The sequence below is a fragment of the Cryptomeria japonica genome, chromosome 1 (genome assembly GCF_030272615.1).
Source record: "Cryptomeria japonica chromosome 1, Sugi_1.0, whole genome shotgun sequence".
Lineage (NCBI taxonomy): Eukaryota > Viridiplantae > Streptophyta > Pinopsida > Cupressales > Cupressaceae > Cryptomeria > Cryptomeria japonica.
Genome location: NC_081405.1, coordinates 548,249,094 through 548,275,511, shown reverse-complemented (window position 1 = coordinate 548,275,511; position 26,418 = coordinate 548,249,094). Strand labels below are relative to the sequence as shown.

At 39.5% G+C, this 26,418-nt stretch overlaps 1 protein-coding gene across 3 annotated transcripts in view; it reads left to right on the top strand.

The window, feature by feature from the left end:
- The window catches only part of LOC131044896 (intermediate cleaving peptidase 55, mitochondrial), a 298,348-nt gene that overhangs the window by 251,600 nt on the left and 20,330 nt on the right, over positions 1-26,418 (top strand). For all 3 annotated transcript variants that reach the window (XM_057978376.2, XM_057978377.2, XM_057978378.2), the window contains 2 exons: positions 8,758-8,813; positions 8,927-8,987. In XM_057978376.2, the coding sequence (XP_057834359.2) occupies positions 8,758-8,813; positions 8,927-8,987 (117 nt within the window). The remainder of the gene's footprint in view (positions 1-8,757; positions 8,814-8,926; positions 8,988-26,418) is intronic.

Sequence of the window (26,418 nt, the reverse complement as noted above, 5' to 3'; positions counted from 1 at the left end):
TACAACCATATAAGCAATCTTCCCTCAAGAAGAATGGGGCTGAAAAATTGAAATGTAGTATCCCTTGCCCAAACTGACTGATTTTGGCTCAAGGAATATTGTCAAACACTTTGTATGCTGTCTTTCTGTATTCTGATTTTTGTATTTCAGATTGTTTGATACACTTTGAAAGTTGCCAAGAAATTTAGGAAGTTCACCAATGATGTTGACAATACCTCTTACATTGAACTAGTATGCGAGTGCAGTTCTTTTTGGTATTTTTAATGCATATACATGAAAACTAGATATGGAATGAATACCTACAGCCAACTGACATTTCGACAAACAACTGGCATGCAACTATTATGCTGATCATATATGCTATTAAAAGGACATTTCGTCAAACAAATGGTGTGCAACATATATCTTCTTTATTGAATTCATTCCTAAGTACAATGCTGCTATGGATTTGCCAAGACTAATTGGCTTACAAAAAGACTACATCAATGCCAAATCTGATTCTAAGTTATCACTTACAACAGCAAAATTATATGCCTAATATTTCAATACTAGCTATTAATAGTTGCAAGAGGAACCTGATAATAGTGATGCTTAATGATGGAGATGAAAGTTGCAATCGGAATCAAGCAAAATACTGTAGCGTGGCACTGTTCACGCGCACTGTTCATGCGCACTGTTCATGGCACTGTTCACGGCACTGTAGCGCACTATTCACGGCACTGTAGCAGCAAGAACAAACTTGCAATCTGCTCTTAAAACCTTGAATAATTTGTTGATAATCTCTCCCAACAAGAATGATATAACTCCATGTGCCAAAGAAGGATGATTCACAACCAATTATAAATGTTCTCCAACAATAAACTTCAAACCCTTGTAGAAAACTTCACCAATTTGCACAAATGAAAGAACTGAAGTATTCTTTCCCACAACTGCAATAATTCAAGTGTTATTTCACACCTTCAAAATTGCTATCAATAGGAAGTTTCCGTTTCCTATGATCAAAGAAGAAAATTGCGAAAGCCCTAGGCTCCACAATAAAAATCAATCAAAATACTATTCATCAACTGGATTCCGAGAATGAACTCCTGCCTTTCCTTTTATTCTTTCCTTAAGAGAGCTCAAACACCTTCCTGGCCAATGTGGGATAAAAGATTTATTCCCACATTAAATTATTCACTTAACGCACTTTATTATATTAAAGTGACTTTATTATTATAAAGTTACTTTAGAACTTTATAATAATATTAAAATATTAAATAAATCACTTAAGTCACTTAAACTTTAATATCTCTTGATGTACTTGTCTGATTGCTAAGCCGTCTGAGCCAGGAGTCGACTCTCCCTGTTCTCCATGTGATTGGATGCCTGTCTAAAAATAGAAACCCTGAATAGTGACTTACTATAAATAGTAAGTATGTGGAACTGAGTCTAGAAATAGCTGCAAAGGCCCAATCAAGGTCGACACTGCCAATAAGCTCTGCTCAGGTGTCTTTCTATTAATAGGAACCCTGACTCTCCCAAAATAGTAACTTACTATAAATAGTAAGTGTGCCAATCTGAGTCAAAAAACCTGTGCAAAGGCCAAAACCTGAATCCAGCTGAAGAGTAATGTCTCTAATCACCAAGTAACTGCCACACGAGGCCCTCTATCAATAATTATTAGCCTACGAGGGTCAAATGATAGGCTAATTCTTACAAACTCCGATGCTCACAAAATGGGGACATTACAGTCCACCGTCCCTGAAATTGCTTGTCCCCAAGCAATCTCCACTGCAAAGAAACTCCAATCCTCGGGAGGCCCAAAAGGAGAATTGTGAAATGTCCCACACATCCTTAACTGACTCCTGTAGCACCAACATAAACATAGTTGCGCACAATATCCCTGGATCCCAAACCCGGAATGGAAGTCTGCCAAGCCTAATACCCTCTGACTTCCTCTGCGCTACTCTGATCTCAACTTCACCATGCCAGAAGTGGTGAAGCAAACCAATGGGACCCATCCAATACACTGTGCCAAACCTGTCACCTCCTGGATCCCAAAACAACTGAACCCCACATCCATTCGCCATATAGAGATAAAAATATCTGAAGGCGCCTATAACACAATATTTCTCTATAGTTCTCGGTAAACTCCCATGGATGTGATAACTAACCAAACCATCATGCCCACTGACACCATAGTCATCCTGTAACCATGTACCCATAAGAAAACTTTGTGACATAGAAGTAACAAACCCTGTTGGATACATATCAGCGTGATGTATAACTGACAGCTGTCCCTGCAAGTAATCCCCCATAAACTGTTGAGTCGGGCGATCGCAACTGCTAATCCCATCTTCTGAAGATGATGAATACCCATCCCAAAAAGGATGGCATCTCGGAGCCAATCCACACGGATGCATCATCAAGTCCTCTGTGTGTGGATCAAAAGAAAAATGATGAGCACCCCTTATTGTGTAGTCGCGGTAAAATGCTTCAACCTCTATCAATGGCTCATCACTAACAACACTTGAATCGAGCAGCTGATCCCTTTGATTCTGAAAAACAACAAGCTGGCATCCAAAATCAGCTGCATGGGATGAAGTGACAGATTTGCTTCCAGGAGATGGAAACAAATCAACATGGGAGCCATACTCCCAACTAGATGACACTCTGCAAATGCCCTGTGAGGACGGAGTAGCGTTGTGTACTACCACACAACTCTCAAGAGAATCCACCATTGTGACACAAGAGCTACCAGTAAACTGTCCTGCATCAACTGTCACAGTACTGACCTCAGGAGAACTTGATGCAACTAGTGGTTCTCTACTGCTCTCAACCAAGGTACTCATCCCAGCTGAAACTTTCGTACCTATATCTATGATAGATGTAACCACATCCTCACTACAACCTGTGGATATAAAATCCTCATCAACTGCCTCTGTATATAACTGTACTATATCTGCAGTTGGTGGAGATTGTGCTGAACTCAACTCCTCGGTAAGCTTCTCAATCTGTAACTGTGACTCTTGAAGAGCCAACTCGGCACTCTGCAATGAGTCCATAGTCACCTCAAGCTCATGAGTGAGCTCATCGACCTGGTCCTCCTTTCCCTTCAATGCATCATAACAAATGCAATCCCACTCGAGAAGAAAATCCCTGTTCGCAAGTAGTTTTAGGTAATTTTGTTTCATCATTCCAATTGCTTCTCGAAGTGCATGTATCTCTGCAAGGGAAAAACCACTATCACCATGCTCATCTGTCAAAGGAGTACTCCAACCATAGGTAGCCAACATCTGACGAGCAACATCAAAATGCTCAATGGTTGTGGCAATCATATTGTCATTCACTTTTAGTTGCCCAACCAAATGATGAGGATTCTGTAGCTTATGACCCCCATACAAGTTTTCCGGTTCACAATATGCACTATGATATGAGGCTGATTCGTCATCACTCACTACATGATAAGCAACATCATGTGTGCTTTCATCCATGCACACCTCAACATCTAAGGTACTGCTGCTTTGTACCTCAAAGGATGGCTCAACTGATAAGGTAGAAGTTGCTGGTATGATAGTATCTTCACACACCTCCACTCTCAAAGTAACTGCATGCCCATCCAAAGCACGATCTTGGGATTCCGTATCAACATATGAATCTTCTAGCTTGTTTTCAAAGGTCTGATCTGGAAAATCAGACTCACCATGACATGAATCCTCCACATACAATGCATCATTAGTACCCAATTTATGAGTACTTTCATGTGACAATTCAATAGGATCATTTTGCACATGTGAAAAAACTGCTGTCTCATGCTCATGCAAAGTTTCATCATCGCTGTCATGAAAATCAGAAGTAGCCTCTATATTAGAAACTTCTTGAGTCACCTCTTGCAAGGATGATGTAGATAAATCATTACCCAAAGATGTGCTAGTGTCTTCTTGAATCAAATCAGCATGTCTATCAAATTCATCATATAAATTTCTGCATACTTCATAGGAATTTGAAGATACCAAATCATTTTGATGAAGAGTTGTATCATCCTTATGTGTAGATTCTCTATCCATTTCATGTGTAAACAATTCATGAGCTATAGTGTGATATTTCTTCCTTGCAAACTCTGTCTTATGGCAAAGACTCGGGTGCAAATCCATGTAACTCATGAAAGGAAGTTCCTTCTTAATTTTTTGAGGAAGAGTGCTATACTCCTTAAACATGCTAATCACTTCTTCTTCTTTGTTTTGTGGTGTTCGACTTTTGCTGGTAGGAAGTGAATTGAATCTTTTAGGCAACCCAAACTTTGAAAGCGTTTGCTCTAAACGCAACAACTCTCGGCTGAGCTTGTATTGTGATTGTTCAAGTTCTTTCAGTGCCTGTTTATCGCTGAACAATGTTGTCATGTAGCCCATTTTCACTACCCAACTGAAAACCAAATCAAAACTGATTTGTACACGGATGATTTTCCCACCAATTAAATGCAACCATCACCCAACAGGTTGGCAGGAAACCGCTCTGATACCACTGTAGTATCCCTTGCCCAAACTGACTGATTTTGGCTCAAGGAATATTGTCAAACACTTTGTATGCTGTCTTTCTGTATTCTGATTTTTGTATTTCAGATTGTTTGATACACTTTGAAAGTTGCCAAGAAATTTAGGAAGTTCACCAATGATGTTGACAATACCTCTTACATTGAACTAGTATGCGAGTGCAGTTCTTTTTGGTATTTTTAATGCATATACATGAAAACTAGATATGGAATGAATACCTACAGCCAACTGACATTTCGACAAACAACTGGCATGCAACTATTATGCTGATCATATATGCTATTAAAAGGACATTTCGTCAAACAAATGGTGTGCAACATATATCTTCTTTATTGAATTCATTCCTAAGTACAATGCTGCTATGGATTTGCCAAGACTAATTGGCTTACAAAAAGACTACATCAATGCCAAATCTGATTCTAAGTTATCACTTACAACAGCAAAATTATATGCCTAATATTTCAATACTAGCTATTAATAGTTGCAAGAGGAACCTGATAATAGTGATGCTTAATGATGGAGATGAAAGTTGCAATCGGAATCAAGCAAAATACTGTAGCGTGGCACTGTTCACGCGCACTGTTCATGCGCACTGTTCATGCGCACTGTTCACGCGCACTGTTCACGCGCACTGTTCACGCGCACTGTTCACGTGCACTGTTCATGCGCACTGTTCACGGCACTGTTCACGGCACTGTAGCAGCAAGAACAAACTTGCAATCTGCTCTTAAAACCTTGAATAATTTGTTGATAATCTCTCCCAACAAGAATGATATAACTCCATGTGCCAAAGAAGGATGATTCACAACCAATTATAAATGTTCTCCAACAATAAACTTCAAACCCTTGTAGAAAACTTCACCAATTTGCACAAATGAAAGAACTGAAGTATTCTTTCCCACAACTGCAATAATTCAGGTGTTATTTCACACCTTCAAAATTGCTATCAATAGGAAGTTTCCGTTTCCTATGATCAAAGAAGAAAATTGCGAAAGCCCTAGGCTCCACAATAAAAATCAATCAAAATACTATTCATCAACTGGATTCCGAGAATGAACTCCTGCCTTTCCTTTTATTCTTTCCTTAAGAGAGCTCAAACACCTTCCTGGCCAATGTGGGATAAAAGATTTATTCCCACATTAAATTATTCACTTAACGCACTTTATTATATTAAAGTGACTTTATTATTATAAAGTTACTTTAGAACTTTATAATAATATTAAAATATTAAATAAATCACTTAAGTCACTTAAACTTTAATATCTCTTGATGTACTTGTCTGATTGCTAAGCCGTCTGAGCCAGGAGTCGACTCTTCCTGTTCTCCATGTGATTGGATGCCTGTCTAAAAATAGAAACCCTGAATAGTGACTTACTATAAATAGTAAGTATGTGGAACTGAGTCTAGAAATAGCTGCAAAGGCCCAATCAAGGTCGACACTGCCAATAAGCTCTGCTCAGGTGTCTTTCTATTAATAGGAACCCTGACTCTCCCAAAATAGTAACTTACTATAAATAGTAAGTGTGCCAATCTGAGTCAAAAAACCTGTGCAAAGGCCAAAACCTGAATCCAGCTGAAGAGTAATGTCTCTAATCACCAAGTAACTGCCACACGAGGCCCTCTATCAATAATTATTAGCCTACGAGGGTCAAATGATAGGCTAATTCTTACAAACTCCGATGCTCACAAAATGGGGACATTACATGAAACCCCGGTTCTACGGACCCTATAAAGTAACTCAAAGGATTGGGGGAGTAGCTTATGAAATAGAACTCCCCAAAGACAGTAAAATACATAATGTGTTCCACGTCTCCCACCTCAAAAAGGTTCTCGGGCAACACTTGGCTCCGTGCAGTGAACTACCACCCTTAGATGATGAAGGGAAACTCACCTTGTACCTTGAGGTCATTCTAGATACACGGAAAAGGCGCTAAGGAACCGGACCATTATCGAAAACCTGATTAAATGGAAGAATCTTCCCCATGAGGATGCCACTTGGGAAAAAGAGGAAGATCTAAAGATGCTTGAGGACAAGCAAAATTAAGATGAAGGGACTGTGATAACCCCTAAGGTATCACATAATGTAAAATTATTTAAATAATGTTAATATATATATAGATTAATTAAATAAGGTTCTAAATGAATAAATGATTAAATTAATAAAGGAAATATATTTAATATATAATAAATGTCACTCAATATTTAATACATTTAAAATATGTATATAATAAAGAAAGACAAGTGTGATTTATTTAATATTTAATAATTCTTTTAAAACTAAATAAAAATAAATAAACAAAAGCAAATAAGATTATACGTATAACGCAGTTAATGGAGCCCCCCCCCGGTTACCTCCGCACAAGAGGTGCGACGGTAATCACAGCCTGGGCTGTGATCACTGCCGCACCCCTTCATGTGGAAGGGAACCATGGAGGGGTACAACCCCTCACGGGATATAAGTAAAACAAACCGCACACAAGTGGAGGGAAAAAGGTGGTGGAAGAGAGAACAACGGTGGAAAGCAAAGTGGGAGGTTCTGCTGTGTACAAAACAGGACAGTGATCCCTAACTAGTAGGGACATTACATTAGAGCATCTTTTGAATGCTACAAATGCTAGAGAGCATAAATGGTATACGTGAAATTTCTATTGGAATCAAATTATTTCAAACATCTCATTTAGATAGGCATTATTTTTGTAGGATTTTAAGTCTGCAAAGCTTTGCTAGCATTCTGTGCATCCTGTTATTTGTCTTCTTATGGCTTTGATGGATTTCTTTCCGTGTAACTGCTTGCACACTAATGAAGATATAAAAAGACTACATTCACAAATGTGCAGGCATACACAAACTGAAACATGCACACATGAACGCACACTTAAAATTTTAATTTGCAATGACATTCTGCTCAAATACTAAATAGCAGATACATGTTTTCCTACTGAATCCTCATGGACAAAATTATAGTGTGGCCATCACTGAACCTATGATGGCTAAATTCCCTATGGTGTACTACACTACCATCATCTGTGTGTGTGGGTGCACATGTCAAAAGACATCAGCCCTTGCTATCTTTCAGAATGCTACTAGACCTACTGACTTCCCATGGTCCTAGAACAAGCCTTTTTGATGAAGGGTTCAACTAATTCATCCTCTTTATTTTATCAAAAGAGAAAAATTAATAAGACCTTGTCCATCTTCTATGATGGTCATGCATTATAGGGTTTGGTTGTCAAATTGAACTCATATGTACAAAAAATATTTCATAAACATGAATTCTTTTATTTAATTGTTCGACTATCTAAAATAATTCATATAATTATTATCATAAATCTGCATCCCTTCTGGAATGAAGATTAGTTTTTTACACATCATAACCTTCATCTGATATGCATATCAATCACCTCCAAACAAATTTATATTAATTTTCAGGAATAGACAACCATTGTATCTCAAGGGGTCATATATCTCGTATCAGCATAACAATAGATGTTGATGGCTAGCTAATTGACATCTAAGCCTTTGATGTGTTGATTATCATCACCGAGGACAATTAACATTTTACTCATCAGTCATGTGAATTCGTGACTTCTCAACATTTACATTTCAATGACCATGTTTGTCTTTTCACAGTTCTCCCTCCATCAACAGATGTTGCAAAACTGCAAGACAACTCTCACTAATGACTTGCTTATTATAATCAAGTTATTTATACATATTTACAGATCAATGGACAATGCACAACTTGCTGCTGGCATTTCTCCTGCACAACATATATTCCATCAAGAATTAATACTGTAATAATAGTTTGTAAAATAAATGTCTTAATGGTATTTATTAGTTTGCTTCTTTCTGGTTATCTTTTGACACTTGATTGTTTAATAACTGTCCGTCATAGATTTTTTGGCAACTGCACCTTCCTTATAATCTTAAATCTCCCCCAGTATACAGTTTTCAAGACAAGGGATATGCCACAAAAGTAATAGCTATGCGGTAAACGCAATCTTTTCATCAAAAGAAGTGATGACTTGCAACTGTCTTGGTTCACCAGATTTTTTCAATAATTTTATTTTCTATAAATGTATAGTTTGTGTCCATGGTACATGTTTCATAAAAATTAAAGATTCCTTGTACTGAAAATCATTTACAAATTTACTTGCTCTATCAACAATATATAATTTTTTTCCTGGAAAAAGGCTAAAAGAGTTCATGGCCTTGCTTTTCTAAACAGGTAATTACAATTGAGCCAGGTGTTTATATTCCAAGGAATAGCAGTGTACCAGAAAGGTAAAATAAGGATCTGATTTCGGTGCCATCTATGCAGCACAAGTGGAAAAGATAGAAGGGTTTGCATGGATTATATAGGAATAATCTGTCTTTTTTTGGCTATAAAATAACAGGTTTCGGGGGATAGGTATCCGGATTGAAGATGAAGTTCTTATTACTGATTCTGGCCATGAGGTTTGTTGAATTCATGTCCCACATCGTTCTTGTCGAGTATTTAGTTCAAGTATAGATCAAGTTATTCTTAAAAGAAATTGCAACTCAAAATATATATGGTCAAAAGTTTGGATTTTTTTTGCTTTCTCATGTTTCCTTCATATTAACAAAAATATAACATGCGAACTCTATTGATGCAGAGAGAAAGGAATTTGCAGCAAAAGTACAATGATCAATGACTTGTTTGACAAATTGTCTCTTCATAGTAGAGCCCTGCTTTAGGACAAATCTCATGGGAGAATGATTTTTATGGAGGTTTTTGGGAATCTAAACACACTTTCAGATACCCTCTCCTACAATGGAATCCTCCAATCTAAACCCTTCAAAATGGACAATAATTAGTCCTAGTTAGCCCTCTAGGTGTCCAAAATTGATTTTTTGAGAGATAGCAACCTTACACGAGCCAAAATAGTATAACATGTACTTAAACAAGTGGAGTAGGTTGATACAGACCTACATACCCAATTTTGTCAATTCGGGAAGCATTTAATCCCCCATATCCCAAATTCCTCCTTAAACCGTAGGTAGGGTTTTGACAGGGTAGTGTAGGTAAAAATTTGATTTCTGAGTTTCGTTTCAAGACCTCTAACCTGCATTAGGTCCATATTGATCCTTGACATCACCAGGTACCAATTGGACTTCTTAACATATCATACAATTCTTGGAGAATGATGACAAACTAACTAATAATACTCCATACACAAGATCAGACAACAATGCTTGAAATCTCATTTATTTTGCATAAATAGAGGTCTAAAATCCCTGTTCACACCCTGCTAGCATACCTACAACAAAAAACTCAATGTTCTCTTCCAAAAGATGATAAAACTAACTTGTTCCAATGTTTTTGAAAGTGCTATATCGTGCCTAACTACCTTCCCCATGACCTTACAAACCATAGTTCAGTTCTATGCATCTAAAACCCTGATTAGGTGCTTTGGGCTGAGTTGTTTATTCAAACCTAACCAGATACCTCCTGACATGTAATTTAACACCTAGCACAACATTTAAGGCAAACCTAGAACAAAATTAAATGATTCTCCTGCATCATACTCCCAAGGAGCAAAAAGTTGGCTCATATGCTCCTATTCATGAGGTCTTCAAGGGTGCACCCATGCTTGTTGATGTCTGATTCAGTCATCCAAGTAGCATCCTGTATTGAATGACTTCTTCACTTCACTAAGTATTAGTAGTACTCTTTACCGCTTGTCCATTTGACAACTTGCTTGTCCAAAATAGCTTCTAGTACTTCCTTGTTTCCTTTTGGCAACTGGTTTGCTCATTTCCTAACCAATATTTCCTTGCTCTCAGCTATGCCACCTTCATCGTCACCTTTGTATGGGTACAAGTTTGCAACATTGAAAATAGGAGAGATTCCAACATCACTTGGCATTTCGATCTCATAAGCATTGTTAGAAAACTTTCTTAAAACCTTACAAGGGCCAATTTTCTTCATTTTGAGTTTGTTATACTCACCTTTAGGAAACCTTTCCTTCCTCAATTGAGCTAATACCATGTCTCCAATCTGAAGATTAACCTCTGTTCTTGAGGTCTGCATGTTTCTTGTATTTACTTGCACTTGCCTCTAATTGTTTCTTGATTTCTTCATGTACCTCTTGCATAGCAATGGCAAACTCCTCTCCCTCAACACTTCTTTTCTCCATTTTACCAAAATCTCTCAACTCAAAAATACCTCTTGAATGTGAACCATAGACAATTTTTAAGGACTTGTACCTGTACTTCTGTTAGGTGAATCATTGTAAGCAAATTCTACTTGTGACAAGATGAGATCCCTTTGCTTGGGATGGTCCTTTGCCAAGCATCTTAGTAGATTACCAAAAGTCATATTCACCACCTCGTCTAAGGGTGGCATGCTGAACTAAAATTCAAATTAGTGCCCAACTTCTTCCATAAAGTCCTCCATAAATGTCCCACAAATTTAGTATTCCTCTCTGATATAATGTTTAGTGGAATGCCATGTAATCTAACTACCTCTTTGAAAAATAAATCAGCAACATGAGTAGCATCACTTGTCGTTTTGCATGCTATAATTTGAGTCGTTTTAGAAAACGTGTCTTCTACATCAAAGATTGAATCATGGCCTCTTTGGGTTCTAAGTAGACCGAAAACAAAATCCATACTAATGGAGTGCGAAGGTCTATTTGGGATTGGTAAAAGCTGATAAGACTTGCATTTATACTCTTTCCCTTAGCATATTGACACAATTTACTCCTCTCTACAAACTTCCTCACATCTTATTGCACTTTATGTCAAAAGTAGTGAACACTTAGCTGAGCTAAAGTCTTATCTAAGCCAAAATGACTAGCAAGACTACCACAATGCTTTTCACTGATTAAATTTTCCCTCATAGAACTCCTTGGTACACATAACTGAGATCCTTTTAAAAGTAAACCATCTTGCAACATGTAGTCCATCCAAGGTTCTCTATTCCTTATGACCGGTTGTTTACCAAGGTTGCTAAGAGACGCATACTATTATTGGTATGAGAGATTGGTAAGGGTATCGGTACATCTATTTTTGAAAAATCGGAGACGGGGTACTTGGAGATGGCATTTTTTTAATATAATTTACTAATTTATAAATTGCTACATTAAAATTGAAATATCTCAACATTAAACTTTCAAAATAAGAACACTTGTAAAGTTTAACATTAAATTTTAAGTATAAACACACAAATGTCATTGTGTGAAAGAGTCAAAGAGTTCATACTACATAATTGATATTTCGATATTTGATATTAGCTATTACATATTTAAATTCAGAAATGTTTATAGCTTTATAGGTTGATACGCAAACAAAAAAATAAAAATCAGAAATCAGAATTCTATTGTCTGCACTTCTATGTAATCCATTTCTAGGTCCTCATCTATGGTGCTCTCCAAATTCTGATCACTCTCAAGCTTAGGTTTTTCTGTTGGTAATAGAATGGGGGATAAATCATTCAGGCCATCTGCTTCGACTACTTCATTCACCAAGGCTGCAACTTCTCCATTAGGTGAAATTTGGTCCCATTTTTTTGAAGAAACCTCTCTGTTTACTCCCAAATGGAATAGATTTAACTTATAGGAAATAACAAAACATAGAACATAATAGAACTGATAGTAAAACATATTCAACACATAATATAGCCAAATGATATTCCTTTCTCTGGTGTAATGTCTGTACATCATCACTATTCCCTGTTCTCGATACAACTACAATATAAATAGTACCGGACGGTTAGTTAAGGCTGCCAACCGTCGGCAACCGACATGACTCTAGGGAACTAATTACACTGCCATTATTAACAAAACATAAACAAAGTATTATTTATTAGTAGTAGCATATTTGTCGTTTGCATTCTTTTTACCTAGGCTCTACACGAGAGAGAAGGCGAAGTGAGCTATTAATGTACACCAAGTTCTTTTCTTTCTTTGACCTTAATCGGTTCCTCTTTAGTGAATGAATAAAACCATTAGTACTCCAGTTTCTTTCACAACATGAAGAGTTGGCTACTTGTGAGAGCAATCTTATTGCAAATGATTGCAATTTAGGGGTTTCATCTCCAAGGTTCCACCACCACTCTATAGGGTCTTTCTTTGCAGGAATATCATATAAAGCTTCCACAAAAGAAAAATAGCCATGCTTATGTGAAATTTTTCCATCAAGTCCTCATAAATTGAAGCATCCTCACTTCGGCCATGAATCTTGTTTATTGCAGCCCAAAATCCCTTTGTTACCTCTCTACCCTTATATGGAACCCTCTTATTGGTTACTTGCATATCATACCATTTAGGATTTAAGACATGGGTAGCACAATGAAGGGGTGTGTTAAATTTGTTCCATTTTCCATGTATCTTCTCCTCTAGCAAAGGATATAGAGAAAGATCTCTTGCATTTGTTATTTCTAACTCTTGCACACATGGAATCTCTTTCTTCATAAATTTCTTCCAAACATGGTGTAGTCGGCATAAAATGCCTATTGTTATGTTTGATAATATTTTTTATCAGCCAATGTATTAATTGTTTGTATTAAGCGGGTTGTCACTTTCGGGTAGTTATGTGTCTATTGGTTGACGGTTGTGTTCCTCTTGGCAACTGTCAGGTCCTTTAAATATGTTGTGTACCGCCAAGGAAGGGAGTATGGTATAGTTCGATTAATTGTAATACTTGGCCGACCATCTCTGATCTTCTTCTCTATAATAATTTCATGTGCGAATAAAGATATATTTTACTACTGTGTCTGGTATGCATTGTTATTTGTATTATTATTTCCTATATTTAACTTACCAGATATAGCAGTGAACATTTTGGCACCATTGCCTCCAAAGAAATTGGGTCAGCCTTGAATGATTCTCCAATAAAGGTGAGAAGAGACCATAGGGTGGTCAAGACCAAGTGATTAGGCGATCTTTAAGGATTGTAGAACAAAGAGAAGATTATGAGAAGCATTCGAGGAAAATCCAATCAGATGATTAGACCATCTGTCTGTACAGTCAACATTGGATGAGTATGAAGAGGGAAATCCTGAACTCAAAGATATATTCTGCCATCTATCCATCTCAGGGGAATCGAGATTTGGAGGATCTGAACTGCCAACCTTGGCTGGAGGGAGCACAAGGATGAGTTAGAGCTTGGGAGTACTCGGAGTGTTGGGGATGCTAGAGGTGTTCGTGTAGAGGATGCGCTTGTGGCCAAGAGTGCAAGGAATGCACCAGGCTAAATAGTCCACCTAGGTCAAAGCAGGGGAGAAACCAATTTGCATAATATTGGGAACTTGTCCCTCGCCAAGGAACAAAGAAGAGTCGAAGACTCTACGAAGGAGAGAGTATAGAAATGAAGAAGGTGACCAAGGTGTAGAAGACGTAGAAGGTGGACACGTAGAGAGCTCGCACATGGCCAAGAGTGCAAGAGGCACAGAGTGAGATGGTCCAATCTGGTTGAATACACATTGTACCTTACGATTGAAAACAATGATGAACACCCAGGAGAAGGAGAAACTCCCTAAATTTACAGGTAAGGGATCGAAGGAACTCATACGCCATTGTAAGACCTACATAACAATAGGGGAAGCAAATGGTCATGACAACTAGGATTAGTGGTTGAAGGCATATGCCACCACCCTATGGGTTATTGCCATTGACTGGTCTACATACCTAGCAGCTCAATGCAAAGCATCATGGAACGAATTGAAGAAGGCATTTCAAGAAGAGTTTAAATTGCTGAGAGACATTAATGAAATTGTTGTGGAAATTTACAACACTAGGCAAGGGAAGAACGAGAACATGCGAGCATACAATCGTAGGCTCTAAGAATTGCTGAAGAAGATGGAGAACCAGCCAACTGACAGCTTGAAGAAGAGGTGGTTCACTGAGGGATTGATCCCCTCGCTTCACAAGTAGATGAAAGTAGTGCCTTTGTCCTCGTACGCCAATGCTTACAATTGGGCGATGGACATCGAGAGTGAAAACAAAACATCCTCCTGAGGGAAGAGGAAGACTCATGATGACGAGAGCACCGAAGGTAGAAGTGATGAAGAATCCAAAACAATCCAAGCCTTTCAATGGGATATGTTGAGAATGGAAAGAATTGAAGGCCGAGAAAGGAACCAATAAAGAAAGTGATGAACTATGTCGTATTGAGTGCAAAATTGAGGGGCACACGAAAGGTAATTGTCCTAAAAAGATGTTTTGTGAGATTTACCAGGTGATGGGTCATTCAATAAAGGAGTGTCCATATAATTTCAAGACTACAATGTAATGGACACCCCGGAATGCCCAAAAACCATACCAACTACTGCTAGGAATTTTATCAAATAGTTTGCATCCAACTCCTTATTTCTCCGTTTAATGTTTTAAATTCCCTTATGGCTCCGGAAATGAAATGTTGGTTTGTTTTACATGGAATTGAAATCACAGAATATGAACAAGAATGAAACTACAATAATATGCAACTAGAAATTGAACTACTGCTAATATGATATTATTTTCAGAATTAATCAAATACATAGCAGATTTTTTCAACTCACTAAATACTCCAGCAATAATGCTCCATCAAATGTTTTCCAATCTTGCTGCTACAATGACATGAATAGTGTTGCGTGAATAGTGCCACGTGAATAGTGCCCGCGTGAATAGTGTTGTGGCCTGTAGCTGGAAATACACCCAAATAGTGTTGCTGCCTGTAGCTGGAAATGCACCCAGAATGCACCCAATCTGCCTGTTAATGAAGCTGATAGTAATGGTTTCCAAAGGCCAAACCCCAAGGGAATGATGTCTAGAATGTCACAAGAGAGGATAGACGTCCTCTAATGCCAAGAACGGATCTGCAACTCACACATCAATTTCTTCTCATATTCAACACGCTGAATGAAGCCACAAAAGCTTCCTTTTATTCTTTCTCCAAGGGTCGACCCAACTCACTTAAGCAATGTGGGATAAAACATGTGCAATATAAAACATATTAAAATATTCACTTATGTCTCCCTTGGATGCCCCTTTGATTTGCACACATCCCCATAAAATAAATATTAAAGTAACACTTTAATATTTTACAATTAAATTAAATGTTACTTTAATAACACTTCAGGCACTAAAATATACTAGCAATCGGACTTTGAATAGCGCGATTGATAACTCGTCGGAAAGCTCTCGCCAAGGAGTATCGAATCCAATCACCAAAACTAGCCTCCGTTGTGTCATGTTGACTTACTAAAAATAGTAAGTATGCCTGAAACTAAGTAAATCAACTCCGTTTTGGCCTGAACTGGAAATGACTAGGCCAAAACACTCCAGGATCCCTTTAAACTCTTTGTTAGCCCTCGGGACCATGTAGAGCTAGGCTAACGCACATATGCTTGGTCAACTGCTAAAGTGGGGACATTACAGTCCGCCCCCCTTGAAATTGCTTGTCCTCAAGCAATCTCAGTCTAGCCTGTTGTATTACTTGCTCATTCTCCCATGTAGCATCTTCCTCCGGCAGGTCTCTCCATCTGACCAAATACTCCTTCACTATCCTGTTTCTGAGTTTCCTCTCTCTGGTGTCCAGAATAGCCTCAGGTACTAACACAAGCTTCCCCTCCTCATCCAAAGGGTGTAAATCTGCAGAAGGTACTACACTCTGACCAATAGCTTTCTTAAGTCTAGACACATGAAATACATTGTGTACCCGACTGCTCTCTGGAAGCTCAAGCTCATAGGCGACTTCGCCCACTCTGCGAATCACCCTATAGGGACCATAAAATCTAGGCTTCAGCTTCTCTTCTCCGCTCCTCTTGAGCGATGACTGCCAATATGGCTGTAGCCTCAAGTACACCATATCCCCTACCTCAAAACTGTGTTCTACCCTGTGCTGATCAGCATACAACTTCTGTTGATTCTGAGCCTGCTGTATGTTCTCCTTGAGCACTCTCAGGATATCCTGACTATCCTGCAATAAGTCTTTGGCTTTGGGCACCCTGCTGTCTCCCAAAACCAAATCCATGAAGCTTGGTGCTTCATAACCATAAAGTGCCATGAAGGGTGTCATCCTGATGGACATATGATATGTAGTATTGTAACAGTACTCTCCCATATGCAACCATCTAACCCAAGCCCTTTGCTGTGTAGTCACATAGTTCCTCAAATATCCCTCCACCCATTTATTCACAATCTCTGTCTGCCCATCTGTCTGCGGATGATAACTAGTGTTGGGTGTAAGATCTGTGCCACACAATCTAAACAACTCTTGCCAGAAAATACTCATAAATTTACTATCTCGATCACTGACAATGAATCTAGGCAGCCCATGTAACCTGAATATCTCTCTGAAGAAAAGATCTGCCACCTGTGCTGCTGTGTAAGTGGACGAAATAGAAAAAAAGTGAGCAAACTTCGTTAAGTGGTCTACCACCACATAGATGCAATCTCTCCCTTGCACTCGTGGTAACCCAGTGATAAAGTCCATTGAAATACTTTCCCATTTCCTGTCCGGAATGGGCAAGGGCTGTAGTAAACCTACAGGGAACGTGTGCTCTCCCTTATTCTGTTGACAAACTACACACCCCCTGACATACCTCTGAACATCATCCTTGAGCCCTCTCCATGAGAACCGTTCTCGGATTTGCCTGTAGGTCTTGAAGACCCCTGGATGCCCAGCTGTAGGCGCATCATGAAATACCCTCAGTATCGCCTCTTTCAACTGTGATGACGGAATCAAATAAACCCTGTCTTGAAATCTGATCAATCCATCTATCACCTCATAGCGATCATCCCCTATAGTACCTGAAATCAAACCTGAAGCCCAAGTATCTCCGACATACTCTGCTATAATCTTATCCCTCCAATCTCTTGTAATCTCTACAAGAGCACAAATGTGAGGTCTTCTGGATAAGGCATCAACTACTACATTCTTCTTCCCTTTGACAAACTCAATGTCAAAGTCATAAGCCTACAATTTAGTGACCCACTTCTGCTGCCTGTCATTCAAGTCTTGCTGGCTCATGAAATACTTTATGCTGTTGTGATCCGTCTTGATCACAAACTTCCCTCCAACCAAGTAGGATTGGAATTTGGCCAAGGCATGCATGATGGCCAACATCTCACAATCATAAATAGAATAGCTCCTCTCCACAGCTCGGAGCTTCCTACTCTCAAAAGCGATGGGGTGCTTCTCCTGCATCAATACTGCTCCAATCCCATCACCTGATGCATCACAATGAAGCTCAAAAGGCTTTGTGAAGTCTAGTAGAGCTAGAACTGGACATGAAGACATCACCTGCTTGAAATGCTCAAAACACCTCTGTGCTGCCTTTGTCCACATGAAGGCCCCCTTCTTAGTAAGATCTGTCAAGGGAGCAGCTGTCTGAGAAAGCCCCTTAACAAACCTCCTATAAAAACCACATAAGCCAAAGAGCCCCTTAAGCTGAGTAAGGTTCATAGGCGTGGGCCAATCAACAATAGCTCTAATCTTTTCAGGGTCCACTCGAACTCCCTTTGCACTGATAATATGACCAAGGTACAAAAGCTTTGTCATCCCGAACTCACACTTAGACTCCTTGGCATACAGAGACTCTCTCTCCAAAATAGATAGTACCTCCTCAAGATGCTGCAAATGCTTCCCCCATGATTTGCTAAAGACCAAAATATCGTCAAAGAAAATCAAAACGTATCTCCTCAATTGCCCCCTAAACGCCTGGTTCATGCAACTCTGAAAAGTAGTGGGAGCATTGGTTAGCCCAAATGGCATAACCAGAAACTTGAAATGACCATAGTGACATCGAAAAGCTATCTTCTCAATGTCCTCTGCCCTCATAGTGATCTGATGATACCCTGATCTCAAATCTATCTTTGTGAAGACACATGCCACATGTAGCTCATCTATCAGCTCATCTATCCTTGAAATGGGGTACCTGTTCTTAATGGTTTTCTTATTCAAGGCCTTGTAGTCAATGCACATGCGCATTGTTCCATCCTTCTTCTTAACCAAAACAACTGCTGAAGCAAAAGGGCTTTTGCTTGGCCTAATGTGCCCCATCTCCAACAACTCCTTGATGGCTTTCTCTATCTCATCCTTGTGTTTCTTTGGATGACGATAGGGTGTGATCATAATGGGCTTAGCCCCCTCTTCTAATTCAATGACATGCTCTATTCCCCTATTTGGAGGAACGCCATGTGGAATACTGCTAAATACCTTGGCAAGTCTATCAAGGATGTCCTGCATATCAAGCGGATGACTCTTAACTTGTGGTTCTAGTGATGCTGGCATAATCAAGCACTCCGCTGCCCACTCAACATCATCATGTCTGAACAACCTCTCCATCCTCCTCAAAGAAACTACCCTACAACTGCCATCTAATAATCCTCTGAATACCACGGTCCTGCCCTCATGCTGGAACCTCATCTCTACTCTCTCCATGTTGAGAGTAAACTCTCTCAATGATGCCATCCAAGTCATCCCTAAGATAACATCATAATCACCCATGTCCACAACATAGAACTCATCTTGGAGCTCATAACCATCTCCCAATCTGATGCGAAGATTTGTAATCTTCTGTGAGCATAGTAACTTGTGACCACTAGCTACCATGACTCGGAATCCTGAATGTTCTTCAGTTTGCCACCCTCTCCTAGCCACTAATTGTGAATCTATGAAATTATGTGTGGCCCCAGTGTCCAGCAAAGCAACCACCTTCTGTCCCTGTATGGTACCACGCACCTTAAAAGTAATTGCCTTTTGAGCACCTGTCAATCTAGCTAGGGACTTCTCATTCCTTGAACCCTCCTCAGTGGCACTACTCTCACCATCAGACTTTGACTGCTGCTCCTCATCCTCTGAATGTGACTCCTCAGCAAAGAAGTACTCCATCTGGTTGGCCTTAGCCTTCAGAGGACACTTGTGAGATAAATCCCACGGTTCCCTACACTGAAAACATAGTTTTTTCCGCCTCAACTCGTTCAGTGTCTCATTGTCTAACCTCTTTGATTCCTTTTTTTGAGGCTGAGAATCCCTATGTAGAGGTTTATTATCCTTATCCTTCTTGAAGTGTGGATCCTTAGGAGTGAACATACTCCTAGAAGCGAAAGGTGCAAGATCTCTCGCCTTCCGAATGGCATTCTGCAATGTGAGGGGATCATGTCCCTTCACCCAACCACGAAGAGGCTCTGACAATCCATCCACAAACAGTACAATCAACCTCCTCTCCGTAATGTCTGTAACCAACACTGATAGTCTCTGGAAATCTGAGATGTAACTGTCGATAGGACCCCACTGTCTCAACTGAGCTAACTCCTTGAAATGGAGTTCTGGATCCTTCGTATCAAACCTGTCAATCAACCTCTCAGTGAACTCTGCGTATGTGTCTATCTGATTATGGCCCAATGTGACCATACCATGGTGCCACCACTCGTGTGCACTCCCATCCAAGTGCAATGCAGCATACTTAATCGCGTCCTCCTCAAGCATGGGATTAAGCTGAAAATAAGTATCTAATTTCTGGACCCATGTCCGTGCTGAAGCCTTCCCTGTACCATCATAGTAGGGAATAGACAACTTTCCCAACTTCTTCCTCATCTCATAATTCTATTGTCGGTTTCCTCTCATGGGCATATTCTTGAGTCTAACATCCATATATTCGCTGAATGTCATCTCATCCTGTAGCTCAGGGCTAGAGTCCTCCAATCATCCATAATTATATTTTGAATCTCTTGCTATGTAGGACCGACATTATTCTGGTCATTCTGTCTCGGAGGAAACTGTGGCATGAGTGGTCTCGTAGTAGAAGAACCTGCTCTAGCATATGTCTTGGTTCCCCTGTTAACCGATGCGTCTCCATTACCTCCATTATCTTGTCCACCTCCCTGATTAGCATTATTACCCTGATTGGTATTATTACCTTGGTCACCATTATTACCTCGGTTGGCATTATTGCCTTGATCTGCTCTCGTCAAATGTTGTGTAAATGCTATAGCCATCTGCTGCAATGTAGCCTGGAGCTCCCTCTGACCCCTAGCAAGATCACTGAGCATCTCCCTAGTGCTAGGTTCTCCCCTTTCCCCATTTCTGTCACCCATGGTTGGTGCTGAAAAAGGGTTACCCTCCTCTTCAATCTCTGGTGAATTCTGTAGGTTTGTGTTTGACCTGTTTCTCCTCAAGTAATACTGATGTGCTGGACGCATGAAACCCTCACAGGATGGCAGGAAAAACAAGCTTTGATACCACTGTAATGGACACCCCGGAATGCCCAAAAACCATACCAACGGCTGCTAGGAATTTTATCAAATAGTTTGCATCCAACTCCTTATTTCTCCGTTTAATGTTTTAAATTCCCTTATGGCTCCGGAAATGAAATGTTGGTTTGTTTTACATGGAATTGAAATCACAGAATATGAACAAGAATGAAACTACAATAATATGCAACTAGAAATTGAACTATTGCTGATATGATATTATTTTCAGAATTAATCAAATACATAGAAGATTTTTTCAACTCACTAAATACTCCAACAATAATGCTCCATCAAATGTTTTCCAATCTTGCTGCTACAATGACATGAATAGTGCTGCGTGAATAGTGCCGCGTGAATAGTGTTGCGGCCCGTAGCTGGAAATACACCCAAATAGTGTTGCTGCCTGTAGCTGGAAATGCACCCAGAATGCACCCAATCTGCCTGTTAATGAAGCTGATAGCAATGGATTCCAAAGGCCAAACCCCAAGGGAATGACGTCTAGAATGTCACAAGAGAGGATAGACGTCCTCTAATGCCAAGAACGGATCTGCAACTCACACATCAATTTCTTCTCATATTCAACATGCTGAATGAAGCCACAAAAGCTTCCTTTTATTCTTTCTCCAAGGGTCGACCCAACTCACTTAAGCAATGTGGGATAAAACATGTGCAATATAAAACATATTAAAATATTCACTTATGTCTCCCTTGGATGCCCCTTTGATTTGCACACATCGCCATAAAATAAATATTAAAGTAACACTTTAATATTTTACAATTAAATTAAATGTTACTTTAATAACACTTCAGGCATTAAAATATACTAGCAATCGGACTTTGAATAGCGCGATTGATAACTCGTCGGAAAGCTCTCGCCAAGGAGTATCGAATCCAATCACCAAAACTAGCCTCCGTTGTGTCCTGTTGACTTACTAAAAATAGTAAGTATGCCTGAAACTAAGTAAATCAACTCCGTTTTGGCCTGAACTGGAAATGACTAGGCCAAAACACTCCAGGATCCCTTTAAACCCTTCGTTAGCCTTTGGGCCCATGTAGAGCTAGGCTAACGCACATATGCTTGGTCAACTGCTAAAGTGGGGACATTACATACAAGTACGCAAGTACTCTTCACATACGGAGAGTCTATCCCATTGAAACCACAAAATGTATCACCAAGCGATTATGGAAATCAATGAGGGCAAAATCAAATACAGTTTGACTCTAGAGGATGTCGTATCATACAATGCTGAAATTGTAGTGAATGGGGACACTTTGTGAGAGATTGTCAGAATAAGAAAGACAAAACACAATTATTGTGCAAATGGTGTGGACCAGGGAATCATGAAGACATCGACTGCTTGAAGCAAAAGTGTATTAATATGGTAGATTTAGCGGAACAGGACAAGGCAGTTCTAACAATCATGAGAACACAAACAAAGAAGGTGGTGTACTCGAAGCCATGTATGGAGAAGGAACGACTCCGAGAAGCTAGAGCAGAAGTAGAACAAGTGTTGGCAAAGGAACAAATAACCTCCAATAGAATTGCAAGTACCTCATTGCGATTGGATTCAGAGAATAACATAGTTCGAAAGGTGTTATAGACAATCGTACCCATCTAGGTGATAGATCTTCTTCAAACTATGCTGCAACTAGGAATGGCAATTACCAACATGGTCGGTGATGACAACTCCTGTCATCACAAATAGAACAAGCCACAAGAGAAACCGTCGAAGAAACTTCCATGTGAAGGGGACGTAGCAGGTGACTAGATGTTGTTGACAGTGAGCATTGGCATGAAGCCAACTGTCGTGGAGATGGAAATTATGGGAATGAAATTAACAAACACCACCATCGATGGAGGCTTAGGTTTCAATGTACTATCAGAGGAAACTTGGAAGAGCCTTGGAAAACCTATGCTCTGGCCACCAAAGTTCAATTTGGTGGGTGCCAACCAGCATGGCATTAAGCCATTAGGGACTTTGATGGCACAAAAGGTAACAATTGGCACATAGCCCTTCTTTTTGAATTTCGTCGTCCCATTAGAGAAGAAGGCATATGAGGGTCTCCTCAGGAGAAGGTGGTTAATCACTACGAAGGCAAATCACAATTGGAAGTGGAACACACTGTCCATCGAGAGTAAGGGAAGGAAGTATGTCATCGGCCTGAGGAATCAAGCGGTGAGTGAAGAACTAACATCTTCAAACTCGGAGTTTGGAAATGGAGAGTGGAGTACAAAGGAAGGAAGAAAGAGGGTGGAACAGGTAATGGAACTGGAAGATTGTTGGGAGGATGAAATAGGTTCTTTGAACGAATTATTTGATTGGTAGATGGAGGACTACGAAGTCTTCCACCCCGACTACAACATGCTACAAATTGACAGAATTGAGGAAGTGCAAAGTCTGTACACAAGCCAAGCTGGAACATCATGTAGTGGGCAGGCTTGAGGGAATTGTTTGGGGTCGGGCCATACAAGAAGGTGAAAAGAAGTTGGAGGAAGCCATATGGGAGTGGAGGTGAGCCATATGGATGAGGGAAGGGAAATCCGTATGTGAGCCGACATGTGGACAAACGTAATGTTGGGGAGCCATACACGATTGAGCCCTACAAGGTTGAGGAAAGGACTGCACACAAGCTAGGTATAAGAGTTGTAGAAAGGAGACCATACAGGGCCAAATACAAAGTGCTGTACATGGAAGAAGATGAACTAGGCGAGCTGTACGTGAGAAAGTTGTACGAAAGCAAGAGAAGGTTGTATGTGAGGAGTACACCGTACGGGCAAGTAGGGAGGAGGCCATACAAAGAGAAAATACATGTTGTACGGAAGGAAAGGCTGCATGCTGTACAAAAGGGGAGACAGTAAGTCACACGGACATGAAAGACCGTACGTAACCACAAGAACATACGTACACGCACTATACAAACAAGAGAAGAGGATGTATGGGTTGAGGTCATACACAAAGCTGCACGTGACAATAGAGAAGTCAAGTCTGTGTGAGGCAGAGGAGATATCGTACTCAATTTGAAGACACTGTACAAAAACACTAAATTGCACGCAGAAAACCAATCAAGGTAGTCAAGCCTGTACATAAGGTTTCAGATTGTACATGGTTTGTTTCAGGCTGTACATGAAGTGAGGGGAGTTGTACGTGGCCAAGCCCTATGGGAAGGGCAAAAAAAGCAAGTGGTAGGAGTAAAATCTCCATTTCTAGCTTCATCAACAATTTATTTGGTGTCTTAAAAAGTCACAAAAACGTGCACCATGGAATTTTGTGTGCTTTTGAAGGTCTTAATTTGGGCTTGGCAATGGGGGTGCTGCACCTTGACCTTGCTAGGGGCACTGCCCCCAGACTCTCGTCGCCCCCAGACTGTCGTTTGATTTGGCAGGTACACTACAAGTTGGGGTCATCCAATCCAAGTCATAGTCTGTCATTAGTCTTCTTGAATATTACTTGATGTTTACTTGTCGTCTAGAAGACAACTTTTTCTTTTGGGGGGATGATATAGTCGGCATAAAATGCCTATCGTTATGTTTGATAATATTTGTTATCTGCCAATGTATTAATTGTTTCTATTAAGTGGGTTGTCACTCTTGGGTAGTTATGTGTCCGTTGGTTGACAATTGTGTTCCTCTTGGCAATCGTCAGGTCCTTTAAATATGTTGTGTACTGCCAAGGGACTATGGTATAGTTGGATTAATTGTAATTCTTGGCCAACCATCTTTGGTCTTCTTCTCTGTAATAATTTCATGTGCAAATAAAGATATATTTTACTACTGTGTCTGGTATGCATTGTTATTTGTATTTTTATTTCTTGCATTTAATTTACTAGATAAAGTAGTAAACACATGGCTTGTTTGAATCTACAAATTTGATCACCTCACATATGGGCTTAATAAAGTCTACAACAAATTTAATATCAGCCCAAAAATGGTGATCAAGGACCATACTTCTCATCTCACTTGCAATATCTGATATATATCGTCTCCAAGCTGCCCATGCATCAGTAACTACCATGGAATTAAAGCGTCGTTGACTCCACAAAAACGCTAAAGAAGAATAAAATAAAAAGTAAACCATGTATCAATAGGGTTGAGAAATTCCACCTTGGCAAGTTTTCGATAAATGGCTTGTGTGGTGATGGTTACATATGAACATTTGTACTCTTCTGCCCTTTTGAATGAGATTTGAAGTCCACTAGAACTTTCCAATATCTTTGAATAAACTATTCAACGAATGCACACAACATGGTGTCCAAAATATTTGTGTGTACATATTTTGCACCAACATGTCTTCTTCTTTACAAACAAGGGCAACATTTGTAACAAGTTGAACTACATGCGACGCCTCCACATCTTCAATGCTATCACATAGCTGGTTATGATTTCTAGCATCTATCCACCCATCCATCAGAATATTGCATCCTTTTGTAGACCACACTTTTTTCATTGGTGCAGTTTGTTGCTATAATTGAATTTTTTCTTTATCAGTTAGAATAGTGTGAAGTTTTTCATACCCAATTGGTTTATACCTAGCTGGTCTATTATTGATAGCACGGACCATCGCTTCTGTAGAAAGGTGAGCGAGCAACATTAAATGGTATTCTATTTGCATAAAAGAAGTGTGCAATCGTTGTATCAACCACTTCTTGACCTTGCACATCAAATAATCTTCCTATGGGGTGTAAGCTGCCAATCTGTGGTCTCTTGTGAGAGTATTCTTTTGCTACATCTTTTGTTGTCACATGAACACCTCTAGAAGATAAATCCATTTTTTAACTCTATTTTGATTTTGAGTTGCAGTAGTTGTCCTTGTTGTTGAAGTGTGAGAGCTCAAATTAGACACTTTCCCTTCAACCCTTTCTTGATCCCTTACAACATCATTTCATTCTATTTCATTTAGACAATGATCAACACCTTTTCCACAAATGTGAAGGAAATGAGTGCTCACCCTTGTGTAAGTACCTTGCCATGACATTTCACAAAGCTTACATGTGATGGTGGCTTTTCCACTTGATCCCTTTGACCTTGTAACACAATCACAATACTTCCATAGTGGGTGCAAGCCTTGTTTTCCCCCACTTGACATTCTAAAACAAAAAATAAAAAAAACTTTAGGTTTGTGTGAAGTGCCTTGGCAAATTTGATGTAAACCCTTGATCTTTTGCCTTAGACGATTAAACAAACACTTTGCCTGCAACCTGTATGCTTGTTGGTTCGGTGTTTCTGTTTGTATTGTTTTGGTTTTGTATGCTGCAACTGATGTTTTTGAATGCTTCTAGCAATGCAAGATTGACTAACAATGACATAGAAATGATATGCCAGCTATTTTTATGACTTTTCACATGCATATAAATGACTGAAAATATTAACTACAGCTACTTGACAAATTATCAATCACTTGGCATGCATCTATTCAACCCAACATGGAGGTATAGCAAAAGACACTTACAGCCAATAGACATTTAGACAAGCACATGGCATGCAACCTTGTATCTCCTTCTTTGGATGCAAACCACGTATAATGCTGATATACAACTGATCTAAATGCAATGCCAAGACTCTTGGCTTACAATCAAAGGTCGTTCCAGTCACTGATATAAAATGTGCATCTACAGCTCTATTGATAGCAGCGATCAGATCTATTCCTGAAGACAAATGAAAACGCAAGTAATGAACCTGGAGTATTATG